The sequence below is a fragment of the Castor canadensis genome, chromosome 4 (genome assembly GCF_047511655.1).
Source record: "Castor canadensis chromosome 4, mCasCan1.hap1v2, whole genome shotgun sequence".
NCBI classification, from domain to species: Eukaryota; Metazoa; Chordata; class Mammalia; order Rodentia; family Castoridae; genus Castor; species Castor canadensis.
This window is the reverse complement of record NC_133389.1, coordinates 181,426,211-181,442,954: the sequence shown is the minus strand read 5'-3', so window position 1 is coordinate 181,442,954 and position 16,744 is coordinate 181,426,211. Positions and strand designations below refer to the sequence as shown.

Here is a 16,744-nt window from a genome sequence, read left to right as displayed (position 1 = left end):
CATAAATAACGTCTCCAGCAACAGCAGGCTGACAGCAGCAGGCAGGCAAGCCACAGCCTCAGATAGCCATTCACAGAACTGTCTCCAGACTTTTTTTCCTCTCTTCCTTTGATGAGACAACAACCAAACTACACCTGCATGCTGAAAAACTTACTGAAACTGTATTGCATTTGAACTTGGGACACTTTGTGGGGTTTTTTTTGTTTTGTGTGGTTTTGTTCTATTTTGGTTTTTCCAGTCTTTTCCCCTTTGATGAGACAACCACAGAACTACTTCTAAGGCACCATCTCCAGGATTGGAGGCTGAGGGACGAACACCAAAATTATTAAGACTGAAACTTTATTGCATTTGAACTTGGAGATTTCTTTATATATATTTAATTTTCAATCCTCTCCCTCTCTCTCTAATAACTTTTCACTCTCCCTCTCTCTCTAATACCTTTTCAGCTTATGATTAATTAGTACACTGTCTCTCCCTGTTAAAATCTTTGAAACTTTTTTGTTTGTTTCATTGTTTTGTTTTTTCTACTTGTTTGTTTTTCCCTTTTCCTTTAACTTCTTTGCTTTCCATCTCCTCTCACCCTTCCATTCTAAAAATCACCAGTGCTATTATTACAAGCTAGAAAATACTTAATTGCACACAGTACAGGGACAATAACAACACCAAGGGCAATGATGGGAAGACAGAAAAAACAGGGAAACCAGTTTCCCCACAGCAAAAAATTAGTACAGGAACCAGAGGGAAATGAAGAAAACAGGTACTCAGATCCAGACTCCAAATAATGAAGATAAACTATGCCAAAAAACCCAATGAAGCCCACAAGAATAATTTAAAAGAAAACATACTACAAGTACTCAATGAGAATTTTATAGAGATGATACTGGATAGGGTCAACCAAAATGTACAGGAGACACTCAAGAAATTCCAAGACAACAAAAATAGAGAATTTGAAAAAGCAAAAGAAGAAATAAAGGAAACCATAGAAGCACTGTATAAACACCAAAGTGAAACAAAGAACACAATTAATAAAGAGATAAATGAACTCAGGACAAAAATAGACAACATTAAAGAGGAAATGACCCAGGATATGGAAAAACTCAGAAAAAAGAACGAAACAGAACTGCAAAACATAACAGAACGCCAATCCAGCAGAATAGAACAAACAGAATCTCAGAACTAGAAGATGAAATGGTAATTAAAGGAAAAACCAAAGAACTATTAGTTAAACAACTCAAGACCTGTGAAAAGAAAATGCAAGAACTCACCGACTCCATCAAAAGACCAAACCTGAGAATCATGGGCACTGAAGAAGGAGAAGAGGTGCAAGCAAAGGGAATGCGTAATATATTCAACAATATAATAACAGAAAATTTCCCAAATCTAGAGAAAGATATTCCCATACAGATGCAAGAGGCCTCCAGAACACCAAACAGACCAGATCAAAAGAGAACTACCCCACGACATATCATCATTAAAACAACAAGTTCAGAAACTAGGGAAAGAATATTGAAGGCTGTAAGAGAGAAAAAACAAGTAACATACAAAGGTAAACCCATCAAAATCACAGCAGACTTCTCAACAAAAACATTAAAAGCAAGAAGAGCGTGGGGTGAGATCTTCTGGGCACTGAATGAAAATACCTTCAACCCCAGGATACTCTACCCAGCAAAACTATCACTCAAAATAGATGGAGCAATAAAAGTCTTCCATGATAAGCAGAAACTAAAACAATATGTGACCACAAAGCCACCACTACAAAGGATTCTTCAAGGGATTCTGCACACAGAAAGTGAAACCCAACATAACCATGAAAGGACAGACAGCACCAAACCACAGGAAAAGAAAAAGCAACACAGTAGAGAGTGACCTCAACTTAGGTACACACAATCAAACCTTCAAACAACTAAGACAACTAAATGACAGGAATCACCACATACCTACCAGTACTAACACTTAATGTTAACAGACTTAATTCACCCATCAAAAGGCACCATTTGACAAAATGGATTAAAAAGGAAGATCCAACAATTTGCTGCTTACAGGAGACCCATCTCACTGACAGAAATAAGCATAAGCTTAGGATGAAAGGCTGGAAGAAGATTTACCAAGCCAATGGCCCCTGAAAACAGGAAGGAGTAGCAATACTTACCTCTGACAACGTAGACTTCAAACCTACATTGATCAAACGAGATAAAGAAGGACATTCCATACTAATAAAAGGGAAAATAGACCAAAAGGAAATAATAATTATCAACCTGTATGCACCCAATGTCAATGCACCCAATTTCATCAAACATACCCTGAAAGACCTAAAAGCATATATTAACTCCAACACAGTGGTTATGGGAGACTTTAACACCCAATTATCATCAATAGATAGGTCATCCAAACAAAAAATCAATAAAGAAATCCAAGATCTAAAATATACACCATCAAAGTCCAGGAAATCATCAGAGACTACTTTGAGAACCTATATTCAAATAAATTGAAAATCTTAAAGAAATGGACAGATTTCTAGATATATATGATCATCCAAAACTGAACCAAGAGGAAATTAATCACCTGAATAGATCTATAACACAAAATGAAATTGAAGCAGCAATCAAGAGTCTCCCCAAAAAGAAAAGTCCATGACCTGATGGATTCTCTGCTGAATTCTATCAGACCTTTAAAGAAGAGCTGATACCAACCCTCCTTAAACTGTTCCATGAAATAGAAAGGGAATGAAAACTGCCAAACACCTTTTATGAAGCCAGTATTACATTTATCCCAAAACCAGGCAAAGACACCTCCAGAAAAGAGAACTATAGGCCAATCTCCTTAATGAACATTGATGCAAAAATCCTCAACAAAATAACAGCAAACCAAATTCAACAACACATCAAAAAGATTATTCACCACGACCAAGTAGGCTTCATCCCAGGGATGCAGGGGTGGTTCAACATACAAAAATCAATAAACGTAATAAACCACATTAACAGAAGCAAAGACAAAAAACACTTGATCATCTCAATAGATGCAGAAAAAGCCTTTGATAAGATCCTACACCATTTCATGATAAAAGCTCTAAGAAAACCAGGAATAGAAGGAAAGTACCTCAACATTATAAAAGCTATATATGACAAACTTACAGCCAACATTATACTTAACGGAGAAAAACTGAAACCATTCCCTCTAAAATCAGGAACCAGACAAGGATGCCCACTATCTCCACTCCTATTCAACATAGTACTGGAATTCCTAGCCAGAGCAATTAGGCAAGAAGAAGGAATAAAAGGAATATAAATAGGTAAAGAAACTGTCAAAATATCCCTATTTGCAGATGACATGATCCTTTACCTTAAAGACCCAAAAAACTCTACTCAGAAGCTTCTAGACATCATCAATAGCTATAGCAAGGTAGCAGGATATAAAATCAACATAGAAAAATCATTAGCATTTCTATACACTAACAATGAGCAAACTGAAAAAGAATATATAAAAACAATTCCATTTACAACAGCCTCAAAAAAAATCAAATATCTACGTGTAAACCTAAAAAAAGATGTGAAAGACCTCTACAAGGAAAACTATAAACTTCTGAAGAAAGAGACTGAGGAAGACTATAGAAAGTGGAGAGATCTCCCATGCTCATGGATTGGTAGAATCAACATAGTAAAAATGTCAATACTCCCAAAAGTAATCTACATGTTTAATGCAATTCCCATCAAAATTCCAATGACATTCATTAAAGAGATTGAAAAATCTACTGTGAAATTTATATGGAAAGACAAGAGGCCACGAATAGCCAAGGCAATACTCAGTCAAAAGAACAATGCTGGAGGTATCACAATACCTGACTTCAAACTATATTACAAAGCAATAACAATAAAAACAGCATGGTACTGGCACAAAAACAGACATGAAGACCAGTGGAACAGAATAGAGGACCCAGATATGAAGCCACACAACTATAACCAACTTGTCTTTAACAAAGGCACTAAAAATATACGATGGAGAAATAGCAGCCTCTTCAACAAAAACTGCTGGGAAAACTGGTTAGCAGTCTGCAAAAAACTGAAACTAGATCCATGTATATCACCCTATAGCAAGATTAACTCAAAATGGATCAAGGATCTTAATATCAGACCCCAAACTCTAAAGTTGATACAGGAAAGAGTAGGAAATACTCTGGAGTTAGTAGGTATAGGTAAGAACTTTCTCAACGAAACCCCAGCAGCACAGCAACTAAGAGATAGCATAGATAAATGGGACCTCATAAAACTAAAAAGCTTCTGTTCATCAAAAGAAATGGTCTCTAAACTGAAGAGAACACCCACAGAGTGGGAGAAAATATTTGCCAGCTACACATCAGACAAAGGACTGATAACCAGAATATATAGGGAACTTAAAAAACTAAATTCTCCCAAAACTAATGAACCAATAAAGAAATGGGCAAGTGAACTAAACAGAACTTTCTCAAAAGAAGAAATTCAAATGGCCAAAAAACACATGAAAAAATGCTCACCATCTCTAGCAATAAAGGAAATGCAAATTAAAACCACACTAAGATTCCACCTCACCCCTGTTAGAATAGCCATCATCACCAACACCACCAACAACAGGTGTTGGCGAGGATGCGGGAAAAAGGAACCCTCTTACACTGTTGGTGGGAATGTAAACTAGTACAACCACTCTGGAAAAAAATTTGGAGGCTTCTTAAAAAGCTAGACATCCATCTACCACATGATCCAGCAATACCACTCTTGGGGATAAACCCAAAAGACTGTGACACAGGTTACTCCAGAGGCACCTGTACACCCATGTTTATTGCAGCACTATTCACAATAGCCAAGTTATGGAAACAGCCAAGATTCCCCACTACTGATGAATGGATCGAGAAAATGTGGTATCTATACACAATGGAATTCTATGCAGCCATAAAGAAGAACAAAATGTTATCATTCGCTGGTAAATGGATGGAATTGGAGAACATCATTCTGAGTGAGGTTAGCCTGGCCCAAAAGACCAAAAATCGTAAGTTCTCCCTCATATGTGGACATTAGATCAAGGGCAAACACAACAAGGGGATTGGACTTTGAGCACATGATAAAAGCTTTAGCACAAAAGTGAGGGGTGAGGATAGGTAAGACACCTAAAAAATTAGCTAGCATTTGTTGCCCTCAATGTAGAGAAACTAAAGCAGATACCTTAAAAGCAACTGAAGCCAATAAGAGAAGGGGACCAGGAACTAGAGAAAAGGTTAGATCAAAAAGAATTAACCTAGAAGGTAACACACACGCACAGGAAATTAATGTGAGTCAATGCCCTGTATAGCTATCCTTATCTCAACCAGCAAAACCCCTTGTTCCTTCCTATTACTGCTTATACTCTCTCTTCAACAAAATCAGAGATAAGGGCAAAATAGTTTCTGCCGGGTATTGAGGGGGTGAGGAGGAGAGGGAGGGGGTGGGGTGGGTGGTAAGGGAGGGGTTGGGGGGAGGGGGGAGAAATGACCCAAGCATTGTATGTACATATGAACAATAAAAAAAAAGAAGTTAATATCCAAAATAGACGAGGAACTCAAACAACCCAATGGCAATAAAACAACCCAGCCCTAAATGGGCAAGGGACCCAAAAGAAAGCATAAGAGAAAAAGAAAAAGAAAGCATAGAGATAGCTGACAGATACATGAACAGACGTTCAACACCAACCACAGTAAATGCAAATTAATAACACCAAGAGGTCACCTCGCACCTGTTAGGATGCTATTATCAAAAAGATGCAAGATAACAAGTGCTGGAGAGAATGTGGAGTAAAGGGAGTCCTTGCACATTGTTGATGGGGTGCAAATTAGTTCAGCCATTTTGGAAAAAATTATGGAGACTCCTCAAAATATTAAACATAATACTACCATATCACTGTAGTTTGGAGGTTTGGTTTGGTTTTGTTTTAACTCCAGATGATAGCATGATTTCCTGCTTTGCTCACAATTGCTATGGTTTGGATACATGTTCCCCTAAGACCCATGTGCTAAGGGCTTTGGTTGCCAGCCTGTGGCACTATTGGGAGGTGGTAGAACCTTTAGATGGTGAGGCCTGCTGGGAAAAAGTTAGGCCACTTGGGACATGACCTTGAAGGAGATTGGGAGCACTGGCCCCTCCCTGTCTCTCTGTTTCTTTCTGCTTCCTGGCTGCCATGAGGTGAACAGCTTCCTCTGCTATGGGCTCCCACCATCACGTACTGCCAACGTCAGTCCCTGGAGCAACAGGGCCAACTGACTACTCTGTGAGCCAAAATAAACCTTTCCTCTGTTGAAGTTGATTAGCTCAGGTATCGCTACAGTAATGGAAAGATGGTTGACACAATGATAAAGTTATTTTCTGCATGAAAAACTAAACTTTAAAGAACCCTGTAGATAGAATATCAAAACTATAATCCTAGCCTGTAATCCCAGATAGTCAGGAGGTGGAGACAGCAGGATCAGAAGGAGTTCAACCCAGTCAGAGAAAAGTTAGCAAGACCCTACCTCAGAAAATAAATAAATAAAACAAAAAGGCTGAGGGCATAGCTCAAGTGGTAAAGTGCTTTCTAATAAACCTGAGGCCCCAGTTCAATCCCCTGTCCACAAAATCACCACCACCATCACATCACCATCCTGGAAAATAAACCAGAACTTTGGGAAATCACTGCGAAGGCAAGGTCAAGTGGAGTTTCCCCAGGAAAATGGCTGGCACCATATGCTAGAGGTGAACTGGCATTAACCATGGTCTTGCCTCCCCAATCTTTAAGTTTCAACTTTTTATTTTTAGTTTTTTCAAAATGACATACCAAGCTCAGACTCAAGACTGAGTGTCCACTGTGCGGGCTCTGCGTGCAGGGTATGAGTTTGCTATGTGTGTTTCGTCCCACAGAATGAATTGACAATGTTCTTGCGCACCCTGCCTCTTTTCTCTCTTCACTACGAACCTCACCCCAGGTAGCACCTGTTCTCCCCATCCCATCTCAGCTACCCACTAGCTGTGTGTCCCTGGGTACATTTCCCCAGCTTTTTGTGTCCCACCCACCCAGTCCCCCAGGGGACTCTCTCCAGCAGTAAATGAATGTAGTTTTGTGATGCCCTTATACCAGTGCCTGGCCTATCCTAAGAGCTGTGTATGGAAGTGTTGACTTCATTTGAGAGCTGAGGAAGCTGAGCCTCAGAGAAGTTATGAGGCTTGTCTCAGTCACAGGACCAGTGATGAGCAGAGCCCTGTGGGCCAAACAGGAAGTGTGCCTATCACTGTCATCCTGCTGTCTCCCAGAATTCACTGCTCTTAGTGGAGGGAGTGTTTGCTTAGGAAACACATCACACTAAACTGAAGTAGGTGTTTCCTAGCCCTCGCCAACGCTCCAGTAACACCAGTCCTATGCAAACAAGGTACTTGTTAAGAAGAATCGTAAAATATAGGAAGAATAAGTGGTCTTTGTCACTGTAGGAAATGCAAATTAAATCTCCCAGGAGAGAGTACATTAACCATATTCACCTCTTTACTTCCTTCTTTTACCCCCCCCCATTAGTGCCCTTCCCTTAGCATGACCTGTTTTTCATTCTTGTCCTTTGTTGTTTAGGTCTGTCCATTGTTCAGTGGGATTTTGACCTTGGCATTTACCTTGGCTTTACAAAAATTATGCATATATTATTATTATGCACTGTATTTAAGTTAATGTAACCCCCTCCACTGCACTTCCTCGCCCTTTCCCCATCCTGCATCGTTTAACAGTTTTCAGCGTGTTTCCTTATGTCTTGTTCCTACACTGATGTAAGGTGAATATGATTGATGTGCTTCCCACATAGGAATGAATATAGAATTTTTAAACCTGTTGGTTTCACCATAAGAAGGGCACTAAGGTAGAAAGGAGAAAAATGGAAGGGATGAATCAATTCAGGATATAATACATATACATGGAAATGTCATAATGAAACTCTCTGTGTAGCTATCTTAAACAAAAATGTCTCTTTTTCAAAAATGGAGGGCAGGAAGGTAAAACAGGTTCTGTCTGAGGGTTGATAACCAATGAGAGGAATGAGGATATAAGAAAAGGGTGTAGGAGGGTGAATATGGTGTAAATACTGTGTACTCATGTATAAAAATGGAAAAATAAGACCTGTTGAAACTATTCTAAGAATGGGGGGAGGGGAATGAAGAAGAATGACAGAGGGGGTGAATTTAAGTAAGCACTTTTGTAAATGTCACAGTGTACCCCCAGTACAAAAATAATATGATAATAAAAATAATAAATAAATAAACACATTAATAAATAAATAATATACCAGATGAGATGTTTGATTATTCGTAGTAAAGGGAAGCTATGCGAACAGCTGTCACCATTGAAGCCCAGGCAGGCAACGGGGGCTTCCTGAACTTGAATTTTGAAGTGAGGTGGCAGGGTTGACACACCCAGGTTTGGTTGAGATAATGAGGAAGCCATGGCTTCTTCTAGCATTTGTGCAGTCCCCAAAAGCTGGAGTTGCTCTGAATGAGAGGGGAACTGAACCAGAAAGCTCTGTCCCTCTGCCCTCTGAGACCTGACAGCTGCTTCCTTCTGACAAATCCAACTCAGGTAGACAACTGCAAGGAGCCCCGTGATGCCCACAGGAGGATCAGATTCTGGGGTCCAGGGGAGAGCAGAAAAAGGACACAAACCAGCAGAAGCACTTTCTTCCAGCCCAGAAATCCAGTTGTCCTCTTGGTTTAGGGTCTATTAAGTGATGTGGTTATTTTGGTTTCCTTCCAGGTTATTGAGAACATCCTTGCCAACCAAGAAGAGGAGGAAAAGAGCCGAAAGAAAACAAACAAAACAGAAAAGAAAGCCGAAAAAAAGAAGGGACAGAAAAGAGTAAAGGAAAAATCTAAGGTAAAGTATTTAGGTAAATTTTTAGAAATTTGATCTTATTTTCTTTTTAGTGCCCTTTTTTGACTGTCAGTGAGTGGGATAATCTCAAATCTGTTGAACAATTCCAGCTGCCAAAGGTTTTTCTTTGTTTTATGTTGGGTGACACATCCAGTTGCCCTCGTTCCTATGACTTTAAGTATCTGGTAGGGTAAGTTGTAGTTTCAACAACTCCTGTATTTTACATAGGCTTGAATTTTCGTTCTTGAAAATGAATCAACCCACTTATCTGTCCCCAAGGGTAGAGAGAAAAAAAATGCTTGACAAACCAAGGACCCACTGGGAAGTCAAAGTAATCATGTCTTATGTAACCCGAGTATCTTCACTCCAATTTATCATTAATATTGACATTCCGGGTATACTTTAACAGAAGCGTTTCTTTCTTACTACCAAGGGAAGTCGGAGTTCATGCAGTGTAATGTGGAAGCAGGCCTTCCCTTGTAAAGTGGTGTTGGAAGTGGAGGTGGACGACCTGCCAGGTGCTGGTACTTGGTGCAGCCGTTGGCGGTCTTCATCTGCAAGAATGTGGGAGAGGGATACTCCCAGAGCTGCTGGGTGCTCCCAGCATCAACTCCCTGTGGGAAAGAGAGCTTGGGTGTGACAGTGGCCCATCTGAAAGTGTGATGATGTTAAGTAGAATCTCCTGCATCACCCAGAAGACCAAAAGTGTGATCTGAGTCAACTCCTGGAGTGAGTCCCTAAGGTTATGGCTTCCCTGTGACACTGTCTGAATCACCTCCAAGAGTAGTACTTTAATATGAATCAGTTCTCGAGAGTGGCTCTTCAGAGGTTATGGTCCCCTGTGACCCCGCTTAGAGGCAGAGACCCAGATCTAACTCAAGGAGCAACAGCCATGCTCCTCAAGCATGTTCTTCCAAGACATGGTTCCAACCAACAAGGAAACCTGAGGATTTCTCTGTCAGGGAGGCAACTGAAGGGGGCCAGGTGAATGTGCCTGGGAACTCTGCCATGTTGCAGTGAGAAAGAAAGGAGCCAAGCTTGTGATCAGGGATCAGACATGGTGAGCAAGGGAGAGTGAGGATAAGCATCAGTTGACACTACCTAAAGTCTACATGAATGCAAGGGTATGTGATGGTGACAAGGGCCAACATTTTGTTGAAAACTCTATGGCATGATTGGGGCTGGACAGATGGAGGTGAGGGTTCTTCTTGCATGTCTCGTCCCAGCATGGTTATAAGCATCACATCTTTCATCTTACCCCATTTGTCTTCATTCCTGTCTTTGACCATGACCCATTGTTCACTGTGTGACCAAAAAAAGAGAGACCTCTCACTGTGCATTTGGGGCACAACCCAAGCCAGTGGTGGCAGATGCCCCCTTTGTAATCAAGACCTTCTACCTCCCAGCTATCCAGAATGTCCACGCTGGCAACTCACAGCTGAGTTCCTCCCCAAAAATGCTTCCATCTTAGGGAGCCCCTCCAAGTGAGGTCACACCCCTCTTGGGGCAGCCTGCATTCCAGGACAGATGTGTGACAGTATCAAAGACCATCCTCCTCGTCTGCCACCTGGACAATTCTAAAGGGCTCTCCTAGCTCCCAGGCTCCCTGCAGGATTTGCAGATAATTGTCCCTTCACCCAGGGCTGCTTCTCCCTCCCTTCCTTGGTGACATGCTTAGACTACCTGCCTGGGTCTCCACTGGAGTGTTTTCAGGGAACTCACCCATGAGACCACCTACTGAGTGCCCTATGGTCCTACCTGCACCAAGGAAAAAAGACAGCTCAATCCATGGAGTTCAATTTTAAAATCCTCTCTGTGAAATAATTGCAAAGCACCTATGAATAAAAGAGAATTGGAAAAAATTCAATTTTATTGTAAGCATCTCGTCCCCTAAATATGCATGAAGGAGTTTTACACTTGAAAATTAAAAATTCACTGTTGGTGAAGCTTATTTCATATAAATCTGAAATTCTCAGCTATGCAATCTGGTCATTGGGCAAAGATATTTTATTAACTATTAATGACTCACTGAATGAACAGTTTTATAAAAAAGCAGTTTGAGATCAGCATTTATGAAATTTATGAAGTACTTGCAAAAAAGGGGGATATCTTCAGAATTACTTAAAAATTAATTTATTCATTAAAAGTACCGAGCTACAAAGTGACCATGTGATTATTAAAAGAAGAAATGGTAATCTCTAATAAATATGGTATGTTTAAATTACATTATAAACATTTTGGAAATCAGATGATCGTTTCAATACACTCTTTGAAATCTTATTCTAAAATCAGTCCTAGGTGTCTAGAATCACTCCTGAGATCAGCTATTCAAACCCTCGTGTGAGGACTTATATTTTGGCCTGTGGGAAAAGATGTTTGTTATTCTCCTGGTTAGAAGGCAGGGCCGGATGGGGAAAGAAAGGAGTTTTGTTAAGCCAGCATGGTCACCAGCTTGCCTCCCCTAAGCCTAGCACAGTGGCCAAGCTATGTGGCTGTCCTATGGGTAATCATCAGTTGCCACTCAGAAAGCTTGGAAAAAGCTCCTATTGAAAAGCTGGGTTATCTCTTCAACTCTCTTCTTTGCATAGAAAACAGACTCTTTTCAAAATATCACACAGGTAGACAGCTGCTGAAAGCGCCACAGGAACACAAGCCAATTTCAAATAAGCATAAATATGAAAAAAGCAGATTACAGGTACAAAAAACTCATGAGAACTGCTGGGTGATTTGATTGAGTTTTGCAATGAATCACACCTCTGAATTTCCAATTTATTGTGGGGCTAGTGGAGTGAGGAAAGGGTAGAGCTGTCCTTTTCAGATCTCTGCAACTGTACACAAGAATGTTTTAAAACAAAATACCTAGGATTGGGACTCTTATGTTCATTTGATCATTTCATCAGGAAACTTAGCAAGGCAATTTGGTGTTTGAAATATTAAAGTTTTCAGTTCTTCATCTGTATCCATCTGGACTCTCCATACTGAGGGCTGAAGGATAAAGGGGAACAAATCAGTCCATTTTCATCTGCAGAGTAGGGCTAATAGAAAACATAAAAGCACAATTCACAGATGAGCTTCCAAAATCAGTTTTTCATCCATTGTCAAGAAAAGAAATCTCTCCCTAAACTTCACACCTTCTGCAAAATGGACCGTGGACTTGAACATCAAACTATGAAAATTTGAGATAAATGCTTATTCAGGGACCGAGGGCTAGACAAAGAGCTTTTACACTTGACATCAAAAACACAATCCATGAAAGGAAAAAATAACAAACTGACCTTCATCAAGTTTAAAATTTTTCACTCTGTAAATGACCAAAGAGTGAGAATAAAAAGATAAGACTGGGAGAAAATATTTGCAAACCATTTATCTACAAAGGTCTAATACGTACAATTTCCCAGTAAAAATAAAATTGCTTTCATTGGATCCTTGACTTTAAATCAAAATTATTGGCGATTACCCAGAAGAAGCCCCTGGTCAGAGTACTACACTGAGGGAGAATGCTAGTGCCAGAAGGATGTTTTCTGTAACCTGAAACAGTATCTGCAAATGTGCTTTCAGTAGCAAAGTGATTTCATTTATCTCCCATCAGTTGTGTGGACCTCAGATTGGCTTTAGAAAAAATATAACAGGAAAAGAGCCCTATGCAACTCATTCTTTTTCTTTGGAGTAGGGTTTGAGCTCAGTGCTTGGTGGTTGCAAAGTAGTTGTTCTACCACTGGAGCTACACCTCCAGTCCTGCAGCCCATCCTTACAACAGTTTTCCCATTATTTTCCAATGGTTATAAAATCATTAGGAATTATTTCAAATGATTTTGACTGGAACACAAAGCACATAATCACATAAATGCTAGAATCTTCTCTAAACTCACTCTAGCCATAAAATGACTTGGTCAGCACTAAATTCTTTTGGGAAGATCCTTGAGCCCATACACAGCACACACAATGAGCTCTCCTGTGTCTGAGGTGCCATGCACCTGTGGCTGGTCACAGAGTCTTCTCTCCAGCCTCTTGGTACCAAGAAGGTACCCCATATTGAACCACTTGGCCAACCACAGCCTCATCTTATTTTAGAACATGATGAAGCAAATTTTGCATCCCTTCATTAAGATGAAAAAGGGAGTGTTGGGTATTTCTTTTCCAAAAGATGTTGGCAGGGAAGAAGCTGCCATCTTGGAAAGGAACATATTGATCATATTATGCCCATGGACACAGTAAGTGAGGATGGTGTGAAGAAAGGAGAGGTTTGGCTTCTGGGCTACAGAGAAAACTGGGGTCCTACCCAGGGAATGGGCCCCCTGAAATTGTACATAAACTTGCATATGGAAGTGCATTCTCCAGAGAAAAGGTATTTGAACCTTCTCTGTGTTTTTAATGGGCTCTTCTCCCTAAAAAGCTCAAAACTCACTGCCTAGAGAAAGGAGGTATTTGGCCCCATGGGAGAAGGACCACAGGAAGCACTGCAGATGGATAGCAGAGAGAGATGATCTGAAAGTACTACAGTGACAAGAAGTGATCTTGAAACTTCATGGAGGACATGACACACCAGTTAAGAGACCCAAGTCTTCCCTCATCTTCATGGCCACCTCTCAACCACAAGGCACCATTGCCTCTCAGCAGACAACTGTCACAGCCTCCTACTCAAAGCCCCACTCCTCTCCTGCCACCCTACAGTTTGTCCCCAGCAGCAACCAGAGGGAACCTAAAATATGATCTGCCCTCCCAAAGTACTTGGCACACAGAGTTGTGCACTGAATACTTCAGGAGAGCAAGTAAGATGAAGACCTGCCCTGGGAGTAGTGGGCATTGAGAAGGACCCACCTGGCTGACTGGGGACTGGAGGAGCTGGAGGAGCTGGAGGATCCCATGCATTGAGGTGGACTCTGAGTGTCTAGAGTGCAAAGCAGAGGAATGAGCCACACAAAGTGGCTTTGGAGCTACTCGCTCAAGCCATTGCTTGCAATTCAGCTGGAAATTGAGGGCAAACACAGTCAAAATGAAGACTGGTGGTGTAGACACTGGATGGATCTGTGTGCAGGACACACTTGCCAAGGGGCAGGGCTGGATGAGCTGTGGGGAACTAAGGGGTATAAGTGAAGAATCTGGATTGTGCCCATGTATCAGAATATGAGGAAAAAGTGAGACCAGCACTGGGTTGAGCACAGCCAGGGACACAGGATGAACTTCAGCACGATGAGATCAGCTCAATTTCCCAAGGGTGTGAATCTCCAGGGAGAAAAAAAGCAGGTTCTCCCTCTGCCCATCTGCCATGAGAAAGGAGAACAAAGAATGTAATGGAGACAAAGTAGAGGGTCTGTAAAGAGAGAGACCCACTGGTGTTGAATGCTGCAGAAAAGTCAATGGGATGTGTGGGGAGGGTATGGTTATGGAGCACGACACTGGTCCTCTGGGCACTACTGCAGCTTGGGGTGGATGCTAGTGTTTTCTGAATTTACATTTAAAGTGGTAGGGAGAAGTCTGGAGTTGCAGAGGCAGAGGAAGCAGGCAGGAGCACAGACTGAGAGAGGAGGGGACTCAGAGAGAGGGGACTCAGAGAGGACCAGCTAACGGAGCTGTATCTTTCAAGAAGTCCCAAAGTGATTAGGAACGTCATGGAGGCGTTAAGATGGGGAGAGGCAAGGGACAGGTGTCAATGGCATGAGAAACCGCAGTGGCCAGGGATGGAGGGAGGTGGGGGTGCGGGGGTAAGGCAGAGGGACATGATGCCAAACAGAGAATGATGAGGTCACCCGTGGTAAAGAGCAGTGGAGGAGAACCAGAGGAATTCCAAGGGATGAGGACGGGGTGAAGGGAGGGGGAAACCCGTCTTACCCCAACGGCCTCCGTTTTCCCAGCAAATGAAAGAAATGGGAAGCAAAGCTGGGGAGAGAAAATGAGGAGAAGAACATTGTAAAATAGTTGGCCCTGCTCAGATGGATATGGGCCAGGCACTGGGCCAGGTAGAAGGAAAGACTGATAGTGGGTGGAGGACACAGGGGCAGGGGACCACTCAGAACTCAGCCCCCTGTGCATAAGTGGGAGCCACCAGACTCAGAGTCAGACTTGGGCAGAGAGACCCTTCTCACTGGACCTGATTTCCCAGCTTGAAAATGTCTGGAAGACAATAGAGATCCCCTTCCCTGAGGACTGAGAAGCAAGGACAGAAGGACCCTACTTTCCTGGGCTGGCCCAAGGCTTCATTTTCCCAGGTTCCTCCCTGAACTCTCCTCTCCTTATCAAGCAATGTGTGACATTTACCACTCAAGCAGTGCATGTTCCATGGGGAGGGAAACAGGTGATTGTATTAGTCATGGTTGTCAAGAAAACAGAACCAGAGAGAGAGAGATTGCTTTATTATAAGCCATTGGCTCGTGAGATTTGGAGGCTGACCTGTTGTCTGCTCATCTGTAAACTAGAGACCTAGGAAGGCCAGTGGTGTAGTCTGAAGGTCTGAGAGCCCTGTCGATGGTACAGCTTCCAGTCCAAGACTGAGGGCCTGAGCATGGGAGCTTCCTGGGCAGGGAAGACAACCTCCCAGCTCAGGCAGCCAGGCAGAGCTTGAGTTCTACCTTTCTCGACCTTTTGGCTCCTTTCAGGCCTCAAGGGATGGGACAATGCCCACCTGCACTGGGAAGGGCCATCCAGTTTCCTTGTCCACTGGTCCAAATTCTAACCTATTCAGAAACACGCTCATAGACACACTCAGAAACAATGTTTGACCAGTTATCTGGGCAGTTCATGTTCCAATCAAATTGACGAATGCAATGAACTATCACAGTTTTTGATTGGCAAAGAAAAACTCACTTGGAACCCATCACTCAGAATTAACCATCATTAACAGGTTGGTGGTATCTTCCCAGAAATTTCTTTATGCATGAATGTATATGAAGTGTTTTCTTATAATTCGTGATGCCTACTGGTCATTAGTTGTGATATCCTGCAGTGGAATGCAGGAGTCAGGGGAAATGAGGACCCGTGAGGAGGAGGGTTCAGTTGCCCTCTGGGGCTCTGGTAGAAGGTTGAGCATTCCTGAGATGGGCTGTGGGTTGTGGGGTGTAGGTTTGGAGGAGACCAGCTGGCAGTTTCAGTGGCCAATGTGAGAAATGGAGTTTATTAATAATAACCAGGAGGGTCCTTCCAACAAAAATCAAACACACTGTCATCAAAGAAAACTGAGATGATGTATTTAGGACATAGCAGCATATTTTTAGACTTCACGTTATAGATTCTCTCAGATCTGTCATTTCCTCACACCAGGAAAAGAAGAGTGTCCTGAAACCCTGACAGGTGCAAAAACATGAATCGCTAGCATGGGTGGAAATGTGTGAGCAAAAGAGCAAAGAGACGTTCTCAGTGAAAAACCCAATAGTGAGGAGGTGCTTAATTCTTTTCAAGTTAAATTGCATAAGCCATCACGTTATTTTGGTGTGTTTTTATCTTAAAATATAGTGACATTTGAACTCCTGTGCTGGCAAATGCACACCTTCCCTGGGTTAAGAGTAACTGATGCAGCTCTATTTGAATTTTGCCACACACTGACCAATAGGAAATGCCAACAGTCACTTCAGATGCCAGAGCCTCTGTTCATCTGAGCCACTCCTCACACCGTGCAGGAAATTCCTGGAGGGGACAGCATTGAGGGAAGGACAGGGCAGGCACACTGATTTCTCTAAGACAGATCATAGGATCACACATGTGAGAGGAGCCTCTTATGAAACTGACTGTGTATTCTGTCTCTGGATAGCTCACTGTGTCTCATTACTCTGAGGAGGAAAGTCTAAAAACACCCAGCACGCATCTCGTACCTGTACTGTAGAAGAACCATTTTCAGACAACCTCACTAAAAATGACCACTTTCAACAGACCCACTTGA

The 16,744-nt window shown here is 42.0% G+C and overlaps 1 protein-coding gene across 1 annotated transcript in view; it reads left to right on the top strand.

The window, feature by feature from the left end:
• The window catches only part of Drc11 (dynein regulatory complex subunit 11), a 170,149-nt gene that overhangs the window by 72,960 nt on the left and 80,445 nt on the right, over positions 1 to 16,744 (top strand). The window contains exon 8 of the mRNA XM_074069567.1: positions 8,758 to 8,877. Within this exon, the coding sequence (XP_073925668.1) occupies positions 8,758 to 8,877 (120 nt within the window). The remainder of the gene's footprint in view (positions 1 to 8,757; positions 8,878 to 16,744) is intronic.